Consider the following 22,180-nt stretch of genomic DNA (forward strand, 5'->3'; position numbering starts at 1 on the left):
ATTTAGGTTGATAACATCTATGGCCTGTGGATGATGTTATAAATATCCAGTGGCCCTTGGCAGAAACAAGGTTCCCCACCCCTGCTCTACACCATCCACAACTGGGGAAGCTGTGCATCCTCCCACCCAAAGGCCAGGCATTTCTGGGCAGAGACACAACTCAAGGGACCTGTCCTCACCCCGATTGTGGTCAGAGGTCATGGGAGACCCATCACTGGTCTCAGGAACAGAAGACCTGGCATATGCTGGGAACTGGAGTGTGATCCAGGGAGGCCACCTGTTCCTTCTGTGTCCTAAGTTTAGGCCTAAACTCCAGCCATAAACTTGACCACCTGTGAACCCACCAGTAACAATAGAGCAAGTCTCACACGACTGTGGGGCACAAACACCACAGCTTGAGGATTCAAGCCGTTGTCACAAGAAGTTCTAGTAGTGCTCCTGAAGCTGAGCCCAGCACCCTGAAGCCTACTAAGAAGGCAAAGGGAGACCCTAGGATTTCGATGGGACTTGTTTCCTCGCTGGAGGTCACTCAGCACGGAAGAGCTGCCCTCTTTAGATTTAGCCCTGAACTTGCTTTGGGGTTTTCTAGCAGCGTTTTGAAATACATTTAGAACCTGTCCTTTCTCCCTTTAGGGAGTTGACTGAGGGTACAGAACCCACAATGTCCCTGGACCAGTCCTCTTTCAGGGAAGCTGAAAGGCAGCAATTCACTCCAGAGAGCTGATAGAGGGCCGATGGGCAGAACTTGGGCAGTGCTTTCTGGAGGGTGGCCTATTAGGAAACAATCTGGCTCTTTCCAGACAGCCAGGTTCTGACATCTGAGCTGACCCCAACAGCCACAGGGGAATGGCCTGGCTCCTACCACAGGACACCAAGGGCGTGCCTGTTGGCGGTTGGTACCACAGTGGGAACTTCAAATTCTGGGTAAAAACAGATGTTTCCACCCCTCACACAGTGAATGGTTAACAAATTGTCAATCATCAGATCAAAAGTCTCTTTTCATCACTAGAAATACGTATGAAAAATCCTTACTCAATTCCCCCCTACTCCCCCGCCTCCAAAAGACTAAATGCAGTCAATACATAGCTTCTAGTGGAGAATAGCTAGAGTCCCACAAAGCTACTTAAATCAAAGGATGCCACCCTCTTTGTCCTGGCTGGTGTGGCTACATGGTTGGAGCACCAGGCTACATATGGAAGGGTCTTGGGTTCGATTCCCGGTCAAAGGCATGTACCTGGTTTGCAGGTTCACTCCCACCCGCAGTTGGGGTGCATGTGGGAGGCAACCAATTGATGTTTCTCTCTTCCCCTCCTTCCTTCCCTCCCACTCTCTCTCTGAAAAGCAATGGAAAAAAATATCCTTGGATGAGGATTAACAACAAAAACAAACAAACAATAAGAATGCCACCCTGTTTGTTTACTACCATCTTTTAGGACAAGGGTTGGCAAACTATGGTCCACAGGACAAACCTGGCCCACTGCCTGTATTTGTATGACCCCCTGGAATGGAGAATGTTTTACAGATGAACATTTGCAACTGATTTGATAATAGGGAATACAAACTTTATATTCCAACTAAGCAAAATGTTCTCTAAAAAAAGAATTCCCACTACAAAAAAATTATACTCATCGTATTTTTAATTTCATCAATAAAAACATTTGTGGAAATTTGTTTTCTCTCATGACATAAATACATATTTTCTATCTTGCCTCTTGGCCCACGAAGCCTAAATATTGACTAACTTAGGCCCTTTGTAGAAAAAGTTTGCCAACGCCAGCACTAGGAGGTCTACCCGAGTCCCACAGCATCTAACACATTACTAGTAAATGCTGATCCTGTTACATGCCAAGAGGAAGAAGAGCAGAGCTTCTTAAATATTAACGCACACTTTTTTTTATTATATTAAAATCAGGCAATGGTCTGACAATAAAAAGGCTGCTTATGGAATACTGTTATGTTAAACTTTACTTACAGGATGTTAAATCCTTACAACTAAGGTTTTCCCCAGAAAAAGATTAATGAAAACATCAATTGCTTTTCAGACTTGATAGTTGCTGCTTCGAAAGGTGGTTTTACACAAATACTAAATTACAAAAAAAAAAAAAAAAAAAAAAAATCCTTTATAACACAATGAATCACTTTTATTTCGGTATGCATCCACATCTCAGTAATTAGTGGTCCTGAACAGAAAAGTGGAAAAACGCAGCCATTTGCCAGGAAGTCAAGCCCGCCAATTTTGGGGTTCTGCTGTGCACATCGAGTTCTTTCTTAATCCATGCTGAGGACCATGAGAAGCTGCAGCACCAAAACCAAAGTATGCACCGAATTCAAGGTTCTTTTTGTTCCAGTTGTCAAGATTCCAAACTAGACCCAAACGGATTGCAAAGATGACCAAATGAGGTCTCTGTTTAAAACTTCAATTTGTAAAAGCAAAAGCAATGATAGGTACAACAACAAAATTCATTCAGAGGGATCATATGTGCTTACAAATGTCTTCTGTGGCCTTCCTGAGCTTAAAAAACAAACATATCAGCTGATGATGACAGCAGAGTGGCAGGGCTGCAGACCCAATTTTCATTTCCTGGGCTGCTGGAGAATAAATGAATGTGGTTCCAAAACTAAACGAGGGAGGTCAGAGACTCTTTCCAACCTTACCTGATGGCTTCTGGCCAAAGCAAGGGAGTGTCATGGAAAGTGTTGCGTGGTGATGGTGCAAGAAAGGGACTTGAAGAGGAGGAAGGAGGAAGCAGCACCCCTCGATATAAAGGTGGTGGGGGAAGTTATGGGGAAAGCCCTGAATTCCTCACCAAAGGCCAATTTCGGAGGGGAGCAGAGGGGGTTACAATCTATGCTTCGGCCAAGGGTGGTAGTAGAGTGGGGAAAGGATGGTGGCTTGGAAGGGGGAGGGGCATCATTTAAGACTTAAAAAAAAGAAACCAGGGGTGCAAAGGAAGCACCCACACATACCCAGCAGTAGTCCCACAGGCTGTGACCTGAAACCTTCACATCTACTCTAACAAGCCACCCCAAGCTGGAGGGCTGTTGCGAGGGAAGCGGGGGTGGGGGGGGGGAGGGAAAAGGCAGAGCCCCCAGGCCATGTAATCAGCAGCAAGGTGATTGTGTGATGTGTCTTTTCACAGTTGAGTTAGATGTGCCCCACCAGTTATGATGGGAATCAATTTAAATATACTTTCTTGATCCCAGAAGTTCAACTATGTGGACAGTGGTTACACTTGACAGGATGATTTGTTATAGCACAACTTATATATTTCAAATGGACAAAAAATTAGTATCATTTACAGTATCTTAAGATAAACTGCCTTTGAACGGGAGCTTCCTTTCCAGTACTTTGAGGTCTACAAGACGTTATCTAGAAAATTTACTACTGTGGAAAATGAAGACTGCTTAAATCGAATGGGGGAGGGGTGGGTCTGTGGTTTTCTTTTTAATTAGTTGCTGTAACACTGTCCTTCAGGTGGCTGAGGGAGTTTCATATTTTCTTTAGACATCATTAGGCGCCGAAGCTCCTGCAGGACAACTTTGATACTATATGAATTCTGCCATTTCGCTAGCACTGATATGGCTCTTGGGTCCACCTATAAAAAAGCAAATAAAAACAAATTACTGCTGGGCTCTCAAACAAAAGAACTGTTGTACACCGGAGTTAACCTACAGTATAAATTTGAGTAAAATGCATTTTTTTAAATTGAACACGCTGATCATACAATATCTGACATGCAGAATACCTGCAAGATCCCTCCCACCAGTCTGTTTTTCCCTTTTTATGTCCCAAACCCTCACTGTTTAGGAGAAGGAAATTATGGATAAGTAAAGCCACCTTTAGAGAAATGGCCTGATACTTGGCGAGACTCAACCCAACCAGCTCTAAAACAATGACCTGCTTATGGGCGGGCTGCTGCCGCTGCCGCTGCCGCTGCTCAGGGTTTGTCCTTTCTCGACTCCACACCCAGGTGGTGGATGATAAAGATGTGCAGGGCAGTCGAAAGAGCAAAGACAACGGGTGGCTTGGACCCAAGCTCTAGTGACAAGGGCCTGCCTCAGAGTCCTAATCTCTCAAGTTAATGCAGCATTCCCTAAAAGAAATTTCCCAAAGCATGGGTCAAGTTCTGGCTCTGAACTTTAGGTGGAACTTGGATACAACATTAAACACTGAACACACAGTACAAGGCTCACATCTTTTCAACACCCCCGCTCCCCTCAAATCTTTGGAATACCTCAAAATTAAGGATTAGCTCACATGAAGTTAACTTATGCCACACCCTCAAACACCTGCTGATCTCCCTTGTGAACAAGAGAGCAGGCCTCAAAGGCTCCAGGCCCTTGGCAAAGAACATAAGGAGGAAAAATTTATTAACTTTGCTTTGGTTTTGTAGTATTTCTTGTTGCTATTACTGCCTTATGGCAAGTGCAACTGGTTTTCATTTATGGCAGTAAAAATAAGTTAAAGAAAGCAAGGACATTAAAAAAAAATTATATACCAGTGGTCCACAAATTAGGCCACAAGGTAAAAGTGTGACCCTGGGCAAGATCTTTCACCTCTGTGCCTGAGTGTCCTCATTTCTACCTCATAGGGGTATAGCATGAGGACTGATGAGCTCATATAGCAAAGTAACGAGCACAGTGCCGGCCCAGATGCGTGACCCCACCCCAAATGTTCATACTACAACACACGTTATCATCATATAACCAAGGAACACGTGGGGTCAGGTCTAAAAGTACAAGGCATTTCTCAATCCTGGGGAACAAGTAGGGGCAGAAAAAACAACTTACCACTCCATTAGAACTATTAACTCCATTCATATTAATTTTTGTTACAAATCTTACAAAGGGGGGTGCTTCTGGGTATTTAGGTCCACATTCTATTTTAAGGCTGTATATTCGGTTTTCATAAATTGTCTGGAAAAGAAGGGTAGAGATGTCAGGCAATTACAGAGAATTCAACTAAAAGGCAGACCTTCTGAAAGCCCAATACCCCCGACTGCAGAACGGGTGCATCTGCTTCCATTGCGCAGTCTACCTGTTATTTGATAAGTCAGTGGTAACTAGTCCCTACACTAGTGTCTGTGTATTCCTTGGGGAAAAGTTAGCATCATTAATTTTTTTTTTTTAAATCTTCACCCTAGGACATGCTTAGAGAATGGGAGGGAGGGAGGGACATTAATCAGTTGCCTTCTGTACATGTCCTGAGTGGGGGGTTGAACGTGCAATCCAGGTATGTGCCCGACCAGGAATTGAACCGGCAGCCTTTTGATGCATAGGACAAGACTCAACTAACTGAGCCACTCCAGCCGGACACTAAAGTTTTAAGTTAGTATTATTAAGTCCAATCAGGTGGACCTGTTTTTATGTTAATTTTTCTACTTTGCAGAGCTGCCTGACACTCTGGGGATGGTGTGTTAAGAGGTATTCTCTATTCTGGGAAGCCACACTATATGTCTATCCACTCCAGGATCATAGCCAACGCATTAAGTGTCAATATGTCCAAAGCACAGAACAGGCATCTCCTCTTTACAGAACTTCAAAATTAAGCAGAAGATAGGGGTGGGGGTGCAGATGGGTACAGATGTGAGAGCTGCTTTCCCACTTCATCATCACTCTGGGGCTGTGCACTGCACAAGGGATGTCAGTGGGCAGGTACCAACCCTCCCTTGCTATTTTTACAATGGCCCAAGAGGTCACCAGTCTTTAGCGTGTGTGTGTTGGGGGGGAGGGGGAAGGGAAAGTGGGGAGGGGCGCCAAGGTCACCAGGCCTGCATAAAAAAAATTCCTTCTTCAAACACCAGCCGTGCTTTTGTTGGGAAACACTAGAAAAATCCAATGCCCCACGTCAATGAACTTTTCACTGCAATGTCTACCCAATAACCATTAAAATGTGCTGCCTTTGCCAGGCTGTTCCTTCTGCCTACAGTACCCTGCCTTCACCTGAGCTACCTACCTTTAAGACCCTGTTCAAACATTACCTAGTCAAACACCCCCCAGTTCAAATATTATACAGGACAGAAGGCCAATCCACAGCTTTCTGTCCTATATTAAATCGCATTGTTATCACTTGTGTCTGAAGACCACACTGTGGTAACGTCTCCCCATCAGGTGGCACCCTTGAAGGTACCCTCCTATGGTTCCCTTCTTAGGCACCTGTGCCCTTTCCTCATTGCATGCTGCACAAATAACTGTTCCTGTGTAAACAGCGACATCTAGTGGTCCTTAGAAAAATAAAACTAGAAGATGTGATTTAAACCCCTGAAAACACTGCATCTAAATCAAGCATGTCAAACTTGCAGCCCACAACAAATATTTCTGCGGCCCAGCCAAAATAATGGTATGTAAGAAACGTTTTAATAAAAAAATCAGTAACTTAATTTTTACAATATCCTGTTATACATAATTATTAATAACGAACTACAACATTCGCTGATTACTATAATCATGTTGCATTCATTTCCTTTATGTGCAGGCGCACCATTTCTCTCCACTAATACTAGCAGCGAATATTTTAGCAGTTAACTGCCACATCATTAGTCTTGGACTGACTTGTTTGGTGTGCGCAATTCGGAGAACAAGAAAAATAGGTTTATTTGAGTTACGCTTATTAATTTGTGCAGTTATTCAGTGCCTGGTAGGTTAACGTTCAAGAAAAAATATTAATTTTTATTATAAAATATTCTATTATTTTATGTTAACGATTACTCATTTATTTCAGCCCTTTGTATTCAGCATGTCTCTATCGAAATAAACCTATGTTTCTATGAAAATTGAAGCTTTTATTTTTTTGCAGCCCACATAAACTTTTAAAAAATATATATTTCAGAGAGGAAGGAAGAGGGAGAGAGATGGAAACATCAATGATGAGAATCATTGATCAGCTCCTCCTGCACGCCCCCTACTGGGGACAGAACCCTCAACCCAGGCATGTGCCCTTGATCAGAATCGAACCCAGGACCCTTCAGTCCCCAGGCCTAAGCTCTATCCACTGAGCCAAACCAACCAGGGCAGCTCACGTAAACTTAAACCTTGTTTATTTGGCCTGTGTTAACCTTTGAGTTTGACATGCTTGGTCTAAATATTGGCCTGTCCCTAATAAAAAACCAACAAAACTGGAACATATTTTAAGATTCAGAAGGTATTGATAATATACCCGTAGAAACGCTTCACATCCACTTAACAGAGACTATATACTATAACAAAACCAAACTCAAATCTGGATTTCCACCCACCCTCAACCTGCTCCACCATCTGGCAGTTAGTTAAAGCAAAAACCTAGCAGCCATCCATGATTCCCTTTTCCGGTACCCCCTACCTTGTAATCATCAAAAAGTCTCACATCCATCCACTTTCCTCCACCACTGTACCTCAACTGAATCTTCCAAGTTTGGTTTTTCTTCAGCTCCCTACAATCTGTTCTTCATACAGCAACCTCACTGACCTTTTAAATCCAGAAACTGTCCTTTCAGCTTAGCCTTTCTACTGGCTTCCTAGTTACCTGAGAAGGAAACCAAAGTTTCTGAATCGGACCCTATGCACCCTTGCCTTCCTCTCCTTTTATTTCCTGCCTCCCCAATCAGGCCCGCTGGTCTCCTTACTCATCAAACACACCAAGTTCTCTCTATCTTGGGGCCCTTATGCCAGCCCCTCCTCTGCATCCTGCAGCTCCCAGGCTCAAGTGAACTTTCCTCTCACAAGTCCCACTGACCCCCCATCTGAAGACTCACACCCAGTCTGGTATCAGACCTCCCTCATCAAACACAGAACAAGGAGGGCAGGACCCCAACAGCATTAGTATTCAAATGTTCATTGAATGAATGAATGTTGCCCTTCATATTAATGTAAAATGAGCTAGCTTGTTGCCATTAAGGAGTTTCCTCAGAGGAAAAAAAAAAAACCCACTCAGTAAACATAACAAGTAGGAAGCAAACAGGGACATGATTTCCACACAGATTTATGGAAAATATAAAAGGTCTACCTTAGCACAGTCTCTATCAGCAACTACACACTAAGTATCTGTTGACTACATGGGTCCCAAATCTATCCCTATGTGTGTCCTGCATTCATGCTCAATGGTTTTGTCTGTCATAAAACTCAAAGACAGAATTTCTTACATAAAAAGTCCTTGGGGGTATGGGCACAAGGTAATTGCCAAAGTCACAAAGTCCTTTAAAATATCTGATACCACATTTTGGAGGCTCTGATGCACTAATATATTAATCTACTGGTACGTTTTATGGCTTATCAGTATTGATAAAATTTCACTGATATCTATTAACAATAATATAAAAATGGTTAAAAAGGTGGACAGTTTATTAATAGGATTCTGATTATTACACAGATTAAATATTAATATTACTTTTGACACTATGAAGTCTAATTTTAAAACATCCATGCTATGACTAATTTCTTAGAAAGAAAAAAAGAAACATTGAGTTCTGACCACTGATGTTCAACTGGAAATTTCATTGGAATACAGTATAAAATGGCTCAACTCAGGTAAACATAGAGACCCCTGAAGGGTCATTAAAAAGCCCAAAGTACGATTTTTTATAAAAACTGGGTTCTGTAATTTGGATATGAGTTAGAAAATTAATCTTGTGTTTGTGCCCTATCCAGGGGACTCCCCAGATTCTGAACTTGAGCTAGACGAAGAGGAATCCATGAGGTGCTATCTGGTCAGACTTAAGTGGATTCTATATCCTTGGTTCTCCCTCTACCTAGAACCTTTTTTTAAAAAAATATATTTTATTGATTTTTTACAGAGAGGAAGGGAGAAGGATAGAGAACTAGAAACATCGATGCAAGAGAAACATCGATCAGCTGCCTCCTGCACACTCCCTGCTGGGGATGTGCCCGCAACCCAGGTACATGCCCTTGACGAGAATTGAACCTGGGACCCTTCAGTCCGCAGGCCGACGCTCTATCCACTGAGCCAAACCGGTTAGGGCAAGAACCTCTTATTTTATTGCCCCCTCTTTTAGATCAATTCTCCTTTGATTTGGATATATTGAGGTTTGTTGAGAAGGATTTTGGAGAGTAGATTAACAAAGTTCCAAGAGTGAAATTACATTGTGTTATGTGTGTGGGGGAAAATTCATCTTATTTTTTCTCTACATGGGGTACAATACTGTGAAATTCAGTCTTCAACTGATGGCCCTGCAGTTCTCCTAAAACACAGATCTTTGTTTCTTTCTTTAACAAAGTTTAAGCCAGTGTTAATAAATTAAAAAGAGAAACTGCTTGTCTGTCCACTTCAGCTTTGTTTTAAGCCCATTTCATACTGTTGTCTGTGTTGTAATTCATACTTTTGATACCATTTCTGATGTGTAAAATTGGTTGCCTTGTAAATATCTTAAAGACTTCAATCATAAATAAACTATTGTGGCTGTTAGAAAACAAACAAACCAACCCAACAGGGTTCTGGTTTTATTCTTTTGTTTGTGAGTACTCCAGGGACCTCCTAAAAAGGTTCCATGGAAAAAAGGAAACGTGCCTGATGGTGAATTGTTAGGATAGGCTGTCTCTGTATGATACACAGTTCTTAAAATTCGTTATTTGATCATGAAACAACACTTCCCACATTGATGATGTGGCTTGAGCTTCATGGGACAACTTGGCAGTGCCTATCAAAATGTGAACCAGGTATGCTCAGACCAGCAAGAGCATTTCTAGGAATTTCCTACAGGCAGACTCATACTTGTGCACAAAAATGTGAAGCACTGTCTGCAACAGCAAAAATCATTGTAAATAATCTAAATGTCTACATGCAAGGGACTGACTAAATATGGCATATTCATATAATCGGATACTCTGTAGCCTCTTCAAAGGCTGAGGCAGAGCACGCACGCACACAGCCAAGGCAGAGCTGGTGGTATAGCCAGCAAGTTGCAGAATATGTACAATCTATAAAAACAAACAGATGCCTCCCTCCAACTCTGGGTATATTTATGTGCACACAGGCTATTTCTCCATTAGGCATAACAGGTCCAGAGCCTAGAGATTACAAGCTTTTCCTAGACCCAAATATATATATATATATATATATATATATATATATATATATATATATGATCCAGCCTAACCATGAGGAAAAAAACATCAGGCAAATTCCAAAAGAGAGAAATTCTATAAAATATTTGACCAGTACCCCTCAACATTAACAAGGGCAAGAAAAACCTGAAATTGTCACAGTCTCAAGGAGCCCAGGATATGATGACAAAATATAATGAAGTATCTTGGGTAGAATTCTGAAATGGAAAATAGACATAAGGTAAAGACTAAGAATACCTGAATAAATTATGGACTTTAGTTAATAATAATATATCAATATTTGTTCATTGGTTCTTACAAATGTACCACACTAGAACACTAATATACTAACAATAAGGAAAACAGGAGGGTGGTATATGGGAACTTTCTGTACTACTTTTGCAACTTTTCTGTAAGATTATTATAAATTAAAATTTATTTGAAAAATGATAAATGTAAAGGGAAACAGTATTGACTTAAAAATATGCAAAGAAAATTATAAAATCTAAATTAACATATAATAAAATGGTGATACTAGGTCATCTAAACATTACCCGCTACTCAATTCAAAACTTATATATAGTTATATGAGGCAGTAAGGGGTAAACCAGGAGAAAAGACATGGCACTAGGTATTTTAACAGAGAATTTAACATAGGGAATCAGTTACATCAGTGTCATTGAACTAAAAAAACTTTAAAAAGGGAACATGAGCTAACACATGGGCAATAACTGCAGGGAGCAGGTGGTAACCCTTAAGGTTGGGGGAACAAAGGGAACAGGCTACAGTTGATCAGACCTAGAGGCTCAGAGGAGTGGTTTCTGGAGATGAACAAAGAACTCTGAAGAGGGGGCGCTGTGAGGCCGGTGCTCAGAGTGTCTCCCAAAGCTGAGGCTGGAACCCATAGGTGATGCCTGAATGAAGAGCTATTACCAGAGTGGCAGAGACAGAACAGTCCCTTCTCCCTGCCATTCAGGCCCTCTCCTGTGTCCTGAACAGAGAAAGCTAACAGGAAGCCAGCTGACAAAGGAAAGACGTAGTTTGTAGTATCCAAAGTAGAGCAAAGAAAGGTGGGCTTGGAGCTTACTAACCAGCACCTGCACACACCCTCTAGACAGTGACAAGACACCATTTTCCTTTGTACACAAACTCGCTTTGTCCACCAGTCAGAGTATCCTTCTGAGTGAGCCACAGGACCCATCTAGAGGCCATAGTAATTATTAATTTCTCTATTCAATCCTAGTGCTACAGGAATATTCTACAACCTGAAGACTAAACTGTCAAGTTTACCACACAATACTAACAAAATACAAAGGAAAAGAGACACTTGCCCCTTCCCACTTATTTTTTGTCAGTGTCACCCCAGCATGAGCCCCTCCTCTTGGCAGCAAGAGCTGCTTCTGGCCTCTAGCGCTCTCCTAACCAGTCCCTCGGGCCTTCTCCAGTGCTAGGTTCGGATGGCCCTAGCCTCCTCCCCTGCCCTCCCAGTCCCAGAGAAGCGTTTTTTCTATAGTGTTATCTTTGTGTTCCTACAGTTTACCTTTTTTTGCTTTTTTTCAGTCCAACATCTATTTGATCAACTTCCTATATTAAATTATCTTTGTTGATATATCTAGTATGATTTCTCTTTTCCTGACTGACACAAAGAGTTAAGGGGAACAAAGTGAACTTCTTACTCCATACTCTGTTTCGTTTTTTAAAAATTTGAGAATATATTCATCCATCAGATATGTAACTTGAAGCTATTAAAAAAGAGACAGGTCGCCGAAACCGGTTTGGCTCAGTGGATAGAGCGTCGGCCTGCGGACTGAAGGGTCCCGGGTTCGATTCCGGTCAAGGGCATGTACCTTGGTTGCGGGCACATCCCCAGTGGGAGGTGTGCAGGAGGCAGCTGATCGATGTTTCTCTCTCATCGATGTTTCTAGCTCTCTATCCCTCTCCCTTCCTCTCTGTAAAAAATCAATAAAATATATTTAAAAAAAAAAAAAAAAAAAAGAGAGAGAGAGACAGGTCAATATGCACTGATGTGGAATGACATCCATCATTTGTTGAGTGAAAAAAAAGTGTTGCAAAACATTATACAGAGCAAGGTCTCACTTGTATTAAAAAGAATATGTACTTGGGTACTCTCTCTCCAGGGAGCACAGCCATGCCATTCCCTTCCCCTTTTCCTTCCTTCACAGGCATGTATCCCCTAACCTCTAAGGCAGTGGTTCTCAACCTTTCTAATGCCGCGACCCTTTAATACAGTTCCTCATGTTGTGGTGACCCCCAACCATAAAATTATTTTCGTTGCTACTTCATAACTGTAAATTTGCTACTGTTATGAATTGTAATGTAAATATCTGTGCTTTCCGATGGTCTTAGGCGACCCTGCTAGTGGTTCTCAACCTGTGGGTCGCAACCCACAGGTTGAGAACCACTGCTGTAGAGCATAAGACCATTGGAAAACACAGATATTTACATTACGATTCTAACAGTAGCAAAATTAGTTATGAAGTAGCAACGAAAATAATTTTATGGTTGGGGGTCACCACAACATGAGGAACTGTATTAAAGGGTCGCGGCATTAGAAAGGTTGAGAACCACTGCTCTAAGGGACCTCATGAGACTTGCAACCAGAGCAATGCGCAGCGGCAGCTTGTCCTAGGCTAACCCCCTAAACCTGTCTTTAAGGTCCCTATCATTTGACTTTCCAGTGAGCCAAAGCAAACCCAGCCTAGGCTCTCTTGTTCCTTCTTCTATGCCCTTCCTTTTTTTACTCTCCTATATATAGTTTTGCTACAGTCAATAAATTCTTGCTTGCTTTTCTACATTTTGTCTCGATTGAAATCTTTCCCTCAAGACAAAAAAAAAAAAAAAAAGAAAGAAAAGGTATGTATTTGTGTACCCACAAAAACAACCAGTTGTTGTCACAACTGGGGGAAGGAGGTACTACTGGCATATGGTATGTATGTAGAGACCATTCTAAACATCCCACAATGTACAGGACAGCTCCCCAACAACAAAGAATGATCCAGTCCAGTACATCACTGCTGAGGCGCAGAAACCCTGCTCTGTAACCTGGCTACTGTTAGCACCTCTGTGGTCAGAACTGCTGTGAACAGTTGGACATTTGCCTGAATTTTACAAGGGGCACTTGGATGGATTTAGGTTTGGAGAACTTGCTTTCCTTAAAAAAAAAAAAAAAAAAAGGCATTCAAATAGCTAACATACACATATAAATAAAGCATACTCAAAGAGTACAAAAAGATACATGGTAAAAAGTAAGTCTCCTTTCTACCCTGGCTCCAGCCAGCCAGATCCCTTTGGAAGAAGGCAAATTACAGTCACCAATGTCTTTTATGTACTCCCAAAAGTATTTGAAGCACACAAGAGCACAAGTATTAATGTATGACCTTTTCCTCTCCCACCATGGCCCCCATCCCATGTGGCAGCATATTCTGTATACTGCTTTGCACCTCCCTTATTTTCTTTTACTTTTATTAGTATTTATTTTATGCTAAATTTACTCTGGGACCATAAATGTTTGTTTCTTCAGCTTTTTCTTCTGTGCAACCCCCTCTTCTGGTTTACGAACAATGTGCTCTTTTTCAGTAAGGATCATCTCAATGTGGCAGGGAGAGCTCATGTATGGGTTAACCCGCCCAGGAGCTCTGTAAATTCTACGCTGCATCTTGGGAGCCTTTTTCACCTGGATGTGCTCAATGACTAGAGAATCTACATCTAAACCCGTAAGTTCAGCATTGCTGACTGCATTTTTAAGCTTGTGCAGCAAAAATTCAGCACTCTTTTGGGCCACCAACCCTGCATCGAGCCCCACTGTTCTGCCTGGGCACACCTACCAACTCCACCATTTTAACGACGGAATGGCACACGTTGCTGCTGTAAAGTGACATCCTTCAGATACTTGGTGGCTTTTCAAATATGCATACCCTTGATGGTCTGGGCAGTCTCACGAGTGTTTTTAAAGTGAACACGAAGATTTGAGCCTCTTGATTTGCAAGATTTTGTGGGTTTTTCTGGGTCAAGTGAATAGAAAACAATTTTCATAGGTCACCTCTGGCCACTTTGGGGAAGAGGAAGAGCGGTGCACCTCACTTTTTTCACTTAAATATTATAGGGATTGTCCCATTTGCAGCACATAAATTTGTTTCATTCATTTGAACAGGTGAACAGTACATAACCAGTGGTCGGCAAACTCATTATGCAACAGAGCCAAATATCAACAGTACAATGATAAAATTTCTTTTGAGAGCCAAATTTTTAAACTTAAACTTCTTCTAATGCCACTTCTTCAAAACAGACTCGCTCAGGCCGTGGTATTTTGTGGAAGAGCCACACTTAAGGGGCCAAAGAGCCGCATGTGGCTCGCGAGCCGCAGTTTGCCGACCACGGATATAGTCAATTGAAAGACCTTGAGGCAGTTTCCAATATTTTGCTACTGTTGAAAATGCTGCATGAAATAACTTTGTATACGTAGGCTTTTGGGCAATACATTCAAGATAAACTGAGTTAATTCCCAGCAGAATTGCTGGATCATATGGCATATATTAAAAAAAAATTTTTTTTTAATCCTCACCCGAGGATTTTTTCCCCATTGATTTTTAGAGAGAGTGGAAGTGAGGGGGAGACACAGAGAGAGAAACATCAATGTGAGAGAGACACATCGATTGTTTGCCTCCCGCATGCACCCTGACCATGGTCAGGAATTGAGCCTGCAACCAAGGCACATGCCCTTGACCGGAGTCAAACCCACAACCCTTCAGTCCATGGGCCAACACTCTAACCATGAGCCAAACTGGATAGGGCTACATCTTTTAAATTTTAATGGATTTTCTTTTTTTTTTTTTAATATATTTTATTGATATTTCACAGAGAGGAAGGGAGAGGGATAGAGAGCTAGAAACATCGATGAGAGAGAAACATCGATCAGCTGCCTCCTGCACACCTCCCACTGGGGATGTGCCCGCAACCAAGGTACATGCCCTTGACTGGAATCGAACCCGGGACCTCTCAGTCTGCAGGCCGACGCTCTATCCACTGAGCCAAATCGGTTTCGGCGTGGATTTTCTTTTTAATAATACAATAATAAAAATTAAATAGGGAAATTAGTTTAATAGGGAAGTGCTCTATTAGATGCTTTAATAACTGCATATATCTTGTATTCTAATCTTAAAACATACTGGTCATAGGAACCACCTAGAAGCAAATAGTTCTTTTTATGACTTTGCTTTTAACCTTGCAAAGTCAGGGCAATCAAAAATTATAGGAGTAAAAAGACAATAATAAGTACTGGTGAGGATGCAGAGAAATTGAAACTCTGCTGCGTTTCTGGTGGAAATGTAAAATGGTGCAGCCACTTTGAAAAACAGTTTGGGCAGTTCTTTAATATGTCAAACACAGAATTACCATATGATCCAACAATTCCATCCTAGGTATAAAGAGAATCAAAAACATTAGTCCACACAAAAACCTGTGCACAAATGTTCATAGCAGCATTTCTCATAATTGGAAAAATACAAATATCCATCAACTAATTAATGGATAAACAAATATGGTATACCTATATAATGGAATATTATTCAGTCATAAAAATGTACATGCTGTTACATGGATGAACCTTGAAAACATTATAGTAAGTAAAAGTCAGTCATAAAAGACCACATGTTATATAATTCCATTTATATGAAATGTTTACAACAGATAAATTCATAGAGATAGAAAGTAAATTAGTGATTGTCAAGGGTGAGGAGTGGGGGACAGAATGGGAGTGACTGCCAATAGGGATGAGGTTTATTTCTGGTATAAGTAAGATGTTTTGAAATTAGTGATAGTTGCACAATTCTACTACTAAGTATAATAAAAAAAATCACTGAACTGTTTTTTTTTTATTATTTTAAAGGTGTATTCTACGGTAAGTGAATTCTATGATATGTAAATTATATCTCAATAAAGCTGTTATTTTTAAAAAAGGATGTATGGAAAGTAGCTTGCATACTGAAATTATTTCATGAAAAGTTAGCCCCTTTTGAAAGAGATAAACTAAAACTCAAGGTGATCTAAAGTGCTTTAGGTATAACAGAATATTTTCCACAGAACTTAGTGGTTCATTTTATTTGTTCATTTGCTTAAATGTGTAATTCAGTGGCATTCAGTGTATTCACAATGTTGTGCACTTGGGTTCACTATTAGGTTGTTAGAACCTGAAAACTGATCTGTTGATTAACAAATCTACTGAACAACTAGCCCATTCTTAGTCATTTCCAGGTGTTCTGGAGAGTAAGGAGTAAGGAACAATAGTTCTCATCCTCAAGAAATCTAAACCACTCTTAGAAAGAGATGAAATGTAGTGAAGGGAGCCATCACCAAACAATGGACTTTCAGAGGCAGCAAGAAAAATGATCTCCAAGAAGAAATGAGTTTTCTAGATCAGGTTTTCCCTAGTATTTAACAGGTCCAGAAAATCTTCGTTTTCATAGATTTTAAAAAAGATCAAGAAATGAGTAAAGCCCTGGCCGGCTTGGCTCAGTGGATAGAGCGTCAGCCTGCGGACTGAAGGGTCCCGGATTCGATTCCGGCCAAGGGCACATGCCTGGGTTGCGGGATCGATCCCCAGTGGGGGGTGTGCAGGAGGCAGCCGATCAATGATTCTCTCTCATCATTGATGTTTCTCTCTCTCTCTCCTTCTCCCTTCCTCTCTGAAATCAATAAAGAAATATATTTAAAAAAAAGAAATATATTTAAAAAAAAAAGAAATAAGTAAAAACTTTTTTTTTAAAAAAACCTCCAAAATAAAACTATAGTGTTACAAAAATGACTCAAGAAGTAACATTAAGTGGCAAAGTTAGTCACTTGCCATGAGTGTGTGACAGCCTAAGATCAACATTAAATTGTCCTAACACTTTATGAGCAGGACACACTTCTTTTCAGTTGGGGCCACATCCCATGTGACTTTCTATCTCCTACAGAGGTGGTGCAGAGCCTTACATGCAGAGAAAAGAATGAACATAATCATCCTTAAGCACAAACAGACACAGGAAAGGCCCAGCTGCATTCAGGCAGAATCTCCTACTGCTTGTCTGAAAAATGTATCACATTATGGTAATCTATTTCTTCACTCCTACATCACATTACTACTTAAACTGGGTAATACTATAATGGGAACAGAGGAAAACTCAATTTATAAACGGGAGGGACACAATGTAGCAGAGTGGTTAAGAGCACAGGCTCTGGAGTTAGACCTGTTTCGGAAATTATCAGCCACGTGACTTTGGGCAAATAACATCTGTGAGTCTGTTTCTTCATCTGTAAAACAGAATGCAAGTACACAATAGTAGCACCTAACAGGTTCTAATGAGAATTAAATGACATTTCTGGGGGGCTTACTATGTGTCATTAAAAAAAAGGTTAACTGATTTTCTGAAGACTGGGAACTCTCAAATCACAAAGCTCGAAAAGAGAGGTCATTTTCCACTGTGTCTTCTTTGCAAAGGCCTCTGGGCCTAACAGTGCCTGGAACAGATCAGAGCGGACCAGGCAGGCAATAACCCTTCGTTGAATGGCCCCAAAAATTAGGATACAGATGCATATTAGAATGGGAAACAATGAATAAAAACCACAACTGTGAAGGCTTTCCAAGGTTCATCTGGACACTGTCTTCAGAAATGTTGGCTACATCTGGAGCCTTGTTATCTGATAAACCCAAGAGTTTGTTCTAAACTACATCTGAGGGTACATTTACCTCAAACCTCACTGTCTACATCGTCATGTAAATTCACACTATGAGTCTAAACAGGTTTTTGCTTACCATTTAGAGGGATTAAACAGCATCAGAGGAGGTTCAAATATATAAACTGAAACTGGTCAAAAAATAGCCACATTTCAGAAAATATACCATTGGTGAGCTTTTTCCGTGATAAGGCTAATATTTTTTAAAAGGAGGCACAGTGAATTTAAGACATTGACATTTATAGCCGTAGCTCGACGCTTACTCTTGGAGGCCCAATTATCATCCCTGTCCATCTTGTAAGTGTCATGTCTTCGTCATCTTCTAGACCCCAGCTAACTGTGCCATCTCCTACTCCTTTCTGGCCTTCTTCGAGTTCTTCCAACAGTCGAAAATTGCGAGGGACTTTTACTCCTAAAATAAATGGAAAGAAATTCAAGATACTAGCAACTCCAGGGGAACTTGTAAACCTAGTTAGTTGCTCATTATCACTACCTGGGAATGAAGATGCTAACATGCAATTAATGCTGAAAGTTGTTGCACCTCAAATTTGCTGCTTTCCAATCTATTTGTAATTGGCCAGCACAACCAGAAGGAAGGGGCTTATGGTTTTGTTACAGGTGAAGTAACAACTGAACCAAGAAAGACATACTCAAAACTAGAAAGACACCCCACCCCATTTCCATGGCTTTGACGAACTTCATCAAGGGCTTACATGTGGAAATGTTGATTCATTTGGGTCCATTAGTTAGATGAAAACCATCAATATCAATTACTAACAAAAATGCCTTGAAGACAAGAAACCATTTCTTTTGTTTTGATCTTATTACACATTTCTGTGCTCATTTGTTAGAATGACTCTCAAACTACCTTAGGAGGAAGAGTTGTCCGGACTGCATCAAATCACAACTATGTCCTCTTGATCAGTAAGAGTCAACTAAAGGCACCAAGGATAACATTTTCAATTATTTAAGCCACAGTTTCTCTCTTAAAAGAGAAAGCTAAAAGAGGGTAGTCAGTTCTCTGATTTACTTGTTTCTACAAACCCAAAGCCTGACAAGGAAGTACAAAAACACACCTCACAGATTCCAGCCACTACTCCCGAGTTCATACTGAGGCTTGAGCCATTGTTTCTGGGTGTCTTTCAGTACAGAGCCTAGGTACTGGGGCCAGAGAGGGAATGAGGCGGTGGGAGGGCACAGAGCAACTCTCCTAGGGTTGCTCTCCCAACCAGTCTTGACTATCTCTCCTTCCTCCCACTTCTTTCCCTGGAATTTGGACTATTCCTCTGGATAAAACTCAGGATCCAGGCAAGTCACAAGCATTCTTTGCCTTAAATGCTGAGCCCCCCAACTGGCTAGACTCTCAGAGATAAGTAACTCAACATAGGACTGTGAACAAAGATCCACTGAAGGGACTTAAGACGGTGGGAGATTTTCCCGGTATATCTCAGTATTTCCCAAAGTGTGGGATGCATGCTACTATTAATTCAATTTGAATAAATATTTGAGCATTGACTATATATCAGACACTTTTCTAGGCACTGGGGAATAAGTAGTGAACAAAACAAAAATGCCTGCCCTCATGGTGCTTACACTCTAGTGGGACACATATAATTGATAAAATAAACATGCAGAGCCCTAACCGGTTTGGCTCAGTGGATAGAGCGTCAGCCTGTGGACTGAAGGGTCCCAGGTTCGATTCCAGTCAAGGGCATGTACCTTGGTTGCGGGCGCATCCCCAGTAGGGGGTGTGCAGGAGGCAGCTGATCGATGATTCTCTCTCATCAATGTTTCTAACTCTCTATCCCTCTCCCTTCCTCTCTGTAAAAAATCAATAAAATATATTAAAAAAAAAAAACATGCAGATTATGTAGTATGAGAGATGGTGGTGTTCTGGAGCACAAAGTAATGAAAGGAGGAGTTACTGCCTGGCCGGTGTGGCTCAGTGGATGGAGCGTCGGCCTGCGGACTGAAGGGTCCCGGGTTCGATTCTGGTCAAGGGCATGTACCTTGGTTGCGGGCACATCCCCAATGCGGGGTGTGCAGGAGGCAGCTGATTGATGTTTCTCTCTCATCGATGTTTCTCACTCTCTATCCCTCTCCCTTCCTCTCTGTAAAAAATCAATAAAATATATTAAAAAAAAAATTAAAAATTGAAAGGAGGAGTTACAATTTTAAATAGGGTGATCAAGGAAAGTCTTACTGCAATCAGGAGTCATGACTACAGACCTGAAAATGAGGGAGCCTGACTTATGGAGGGGGAGTGGGAGGGAGTCTTCCAGGCAGAGGAAATAGGCAAGTGCAAAAGCCCTGAAGGAGGACCTTGCCCATAGCGTCAAAGAAGAGCAACCATGCCAACCAAGTTAGCTGCAGCAGAAAATTAGGGATTTCAACTATTATTGAGTGACATAAAAAAGCCACTGGAGTTCTAAACAAAAGAGTAACAGAATCTGACTTGTTTTAACAGGATCCCTCTGACTACTGTGTGAAGAACACAGTGAAGGGAGCTAGGGCAGAAACAGCTAGGAGGCTATTCCAAGAATCCTGCAAAAGATAATACTGGCTTGGACCAGGTAATGGCAATGAAGGTGGTGAGAAGTAGCACAATTCTAGATATTTAGAAATCTGAACTGATAAGATTTGTTGTCAAATTGCCTATGACACATGAGAGAAAGAGGAGTAAACTATGGCTCCCAGGCTTTTGGTTTGAGCAACACATAGATGATTTTAGGTGCACATGAATGAACTTGCTTTTACAGTCATGTATTTATTCTAATTTCTCCTTTATGCTGATGGTAAAATTTTCCTTTTAAAATAAATATAAGTGCCCTTGCTGGTTTGGCTCAGTGGATAGAGTGTCTGCCTGCAGACTAAAGGGTCCCAGGTTCCATTCTGGTCAAGGATACATGCCCAGGTTGCAGGCTCAATCCCCAGTAGGGGGCGTGCATCAGGCAGCCGAGCAATGATTCTCTCTCACCACTGATGTTTCTATCTCTCTCCCCATCTCTGAAATCAACAAAAATATATTTAAAAAAAATAAATGTAAGCAAAAACCTGAAAGCATACTTGAATGGCTTGTCTGAGAAACACTGCCATTTTTCATCCATAGAACAGCCATTAAGTCTCCTCCAGCAAACACAAAACTGAAGGATGTCTGTGACATTATAAGCAAAGAGTCAGAGAATACATCTTTTGTTCAAAACAAGTTAAATATAAATCTTTAATAATCCTAACTAATTTGGATTAGGGGGAAAAAATCACTGTGCATTACTAATTGGTTAATTTATAAACCTAAACTAATACAAATAAATGGTCAACAAAGAGCACAGAATCATACTGATAGGAAGACTGATAAATATCTGAATACCTGACCATAGATGGTGTAATGGACTGAATTGTGTCCTCTTAAATTCATGTTGAAGCCCTAACTCCCAGCATCTCAGAAACTAATAGCCATATTTCAAAACAGTGCTTTTAAAGTACAGATTAAGTTAAAGTGAGACTATTAGGATGGGTGCTAATCCAATTTAACTGATGACCTTAGAAGAAGAAACTTAGACACACACAGAGACAATAAGGATGCACCTTTGCATGGAGTAAAGACCATGTGATGAGGATACAGTGAGAAGGCAGCCATCTGAAAGCCAATGGGAGAGGCTTCAGAAGCAACCAAACCTGCTAACACTGATTTTTTTTACTTCTAGGCTCCAGACCTTGAGCAAATAAATTCTGTTGTTTAAGCCACCCAGTCTGGTATTTTGTTATGCAGCACTAGCAAACTAATCCAGATGCTAAGTGACATCTTAAACTTAAATTGGAAAGGAAACAGACTAAGATAGCAACAGTGATTATCTCTGGGTACAAAGATTATGGGTGATTTTTTTCCCCTTTTCTTATTTCCTGACTTCTTTTACCTCTCTTATTATTTGCATAGCAAAACAAAACAATAACAATATACTCAGGGCCCACATCAACCACACTGTAGGCAAGGGTCCTACTTCTGGGCCTTTGTACTTGCTATTCCCTCTGCCTGAAACACCCTTCCCCCAGATATCCATCAGTCACGCTCCCTCACCTTCTTCAGGGCTTCAGTTGTATGACACTTGATTGCAATATGGATCGCAGAATCTCTGAAAGTGGGAATCTCACTTAACGGTATTCCCTAAGTGACCAATAACTGTGTCTGCATTTTTTAATATTACCAAACTTGTTCAAGGCAAATGAACAATGGCAAAGTACAATAACTTGCATAGCTAAGTCCTTCATTGAATGAAGTTGCTTTTTTTGGCAAGATAAATGTGCTGCTTTCTTGTGTCGGATAAAATTTTAAGTCAGGCTGGATTATCTACTTCTGGTATGACTATTCCTCTTATAAACTTTGGCAAAGAACATTCTGTGGCTAGAAATGTTATCT

At 41.0% G+C, this 22,180-nt stretch overlaps 1 protein-coding gene and 1 pseudogene across 2 annotated transcripts in view; both read right to left on the reverse strand.

The window, feature by feature from the left end:
• Positions 1–1,543: 1,543 nt before the first annotated feature.
• The window catches only part of UBE2V1 (ubiquitin conjugating enzyme E2 V1), a 36,775-nt gene continuing 16,138 nt past the window's right edge, over positions 1,544–22,180 (reverse strand). The window contains exons 2-4 of the mRNA XM_080683159.1: positions 18,030–18,178; positions 4,792–4,917; positions 1,544–3,596 (exon numbers count right to left, since the gene is read on the reverse strand). Coding sequence (XP_080539285.1) covers positions 3,450–3,596; positions 4,792–4,917; positions 18,030–18,178 — 422 coding nt within the window. The 3' untranslated portion in view covers positions 1,544–3,449. The remainder of the gene's footprint in view (positions 3,597–4,791; positions 4,918–18,029; positions 18,179–22,180) is intronic.
• Positions 13,544–14,088, reverse strand: LOC308255841 (large ribosomal subunit protein uL22-like; annotated as a pseudogene). Its single transcript has one exon. The product of its transcript is annotated as a large ribosomal subunit protein uL22-like (transcript).

This window comes from Plecotus auritus, assembly GCF_963455305.1.
Source record: "Plecotus auritus genome assembly, chromosome: 8".
NCBI classification, from domain to species: Eukaryota; Metazoa; Chordata; class Mammalia; order Chiroptera; family Vespertilionidae; genus Plecotus; species Plecotus auritus.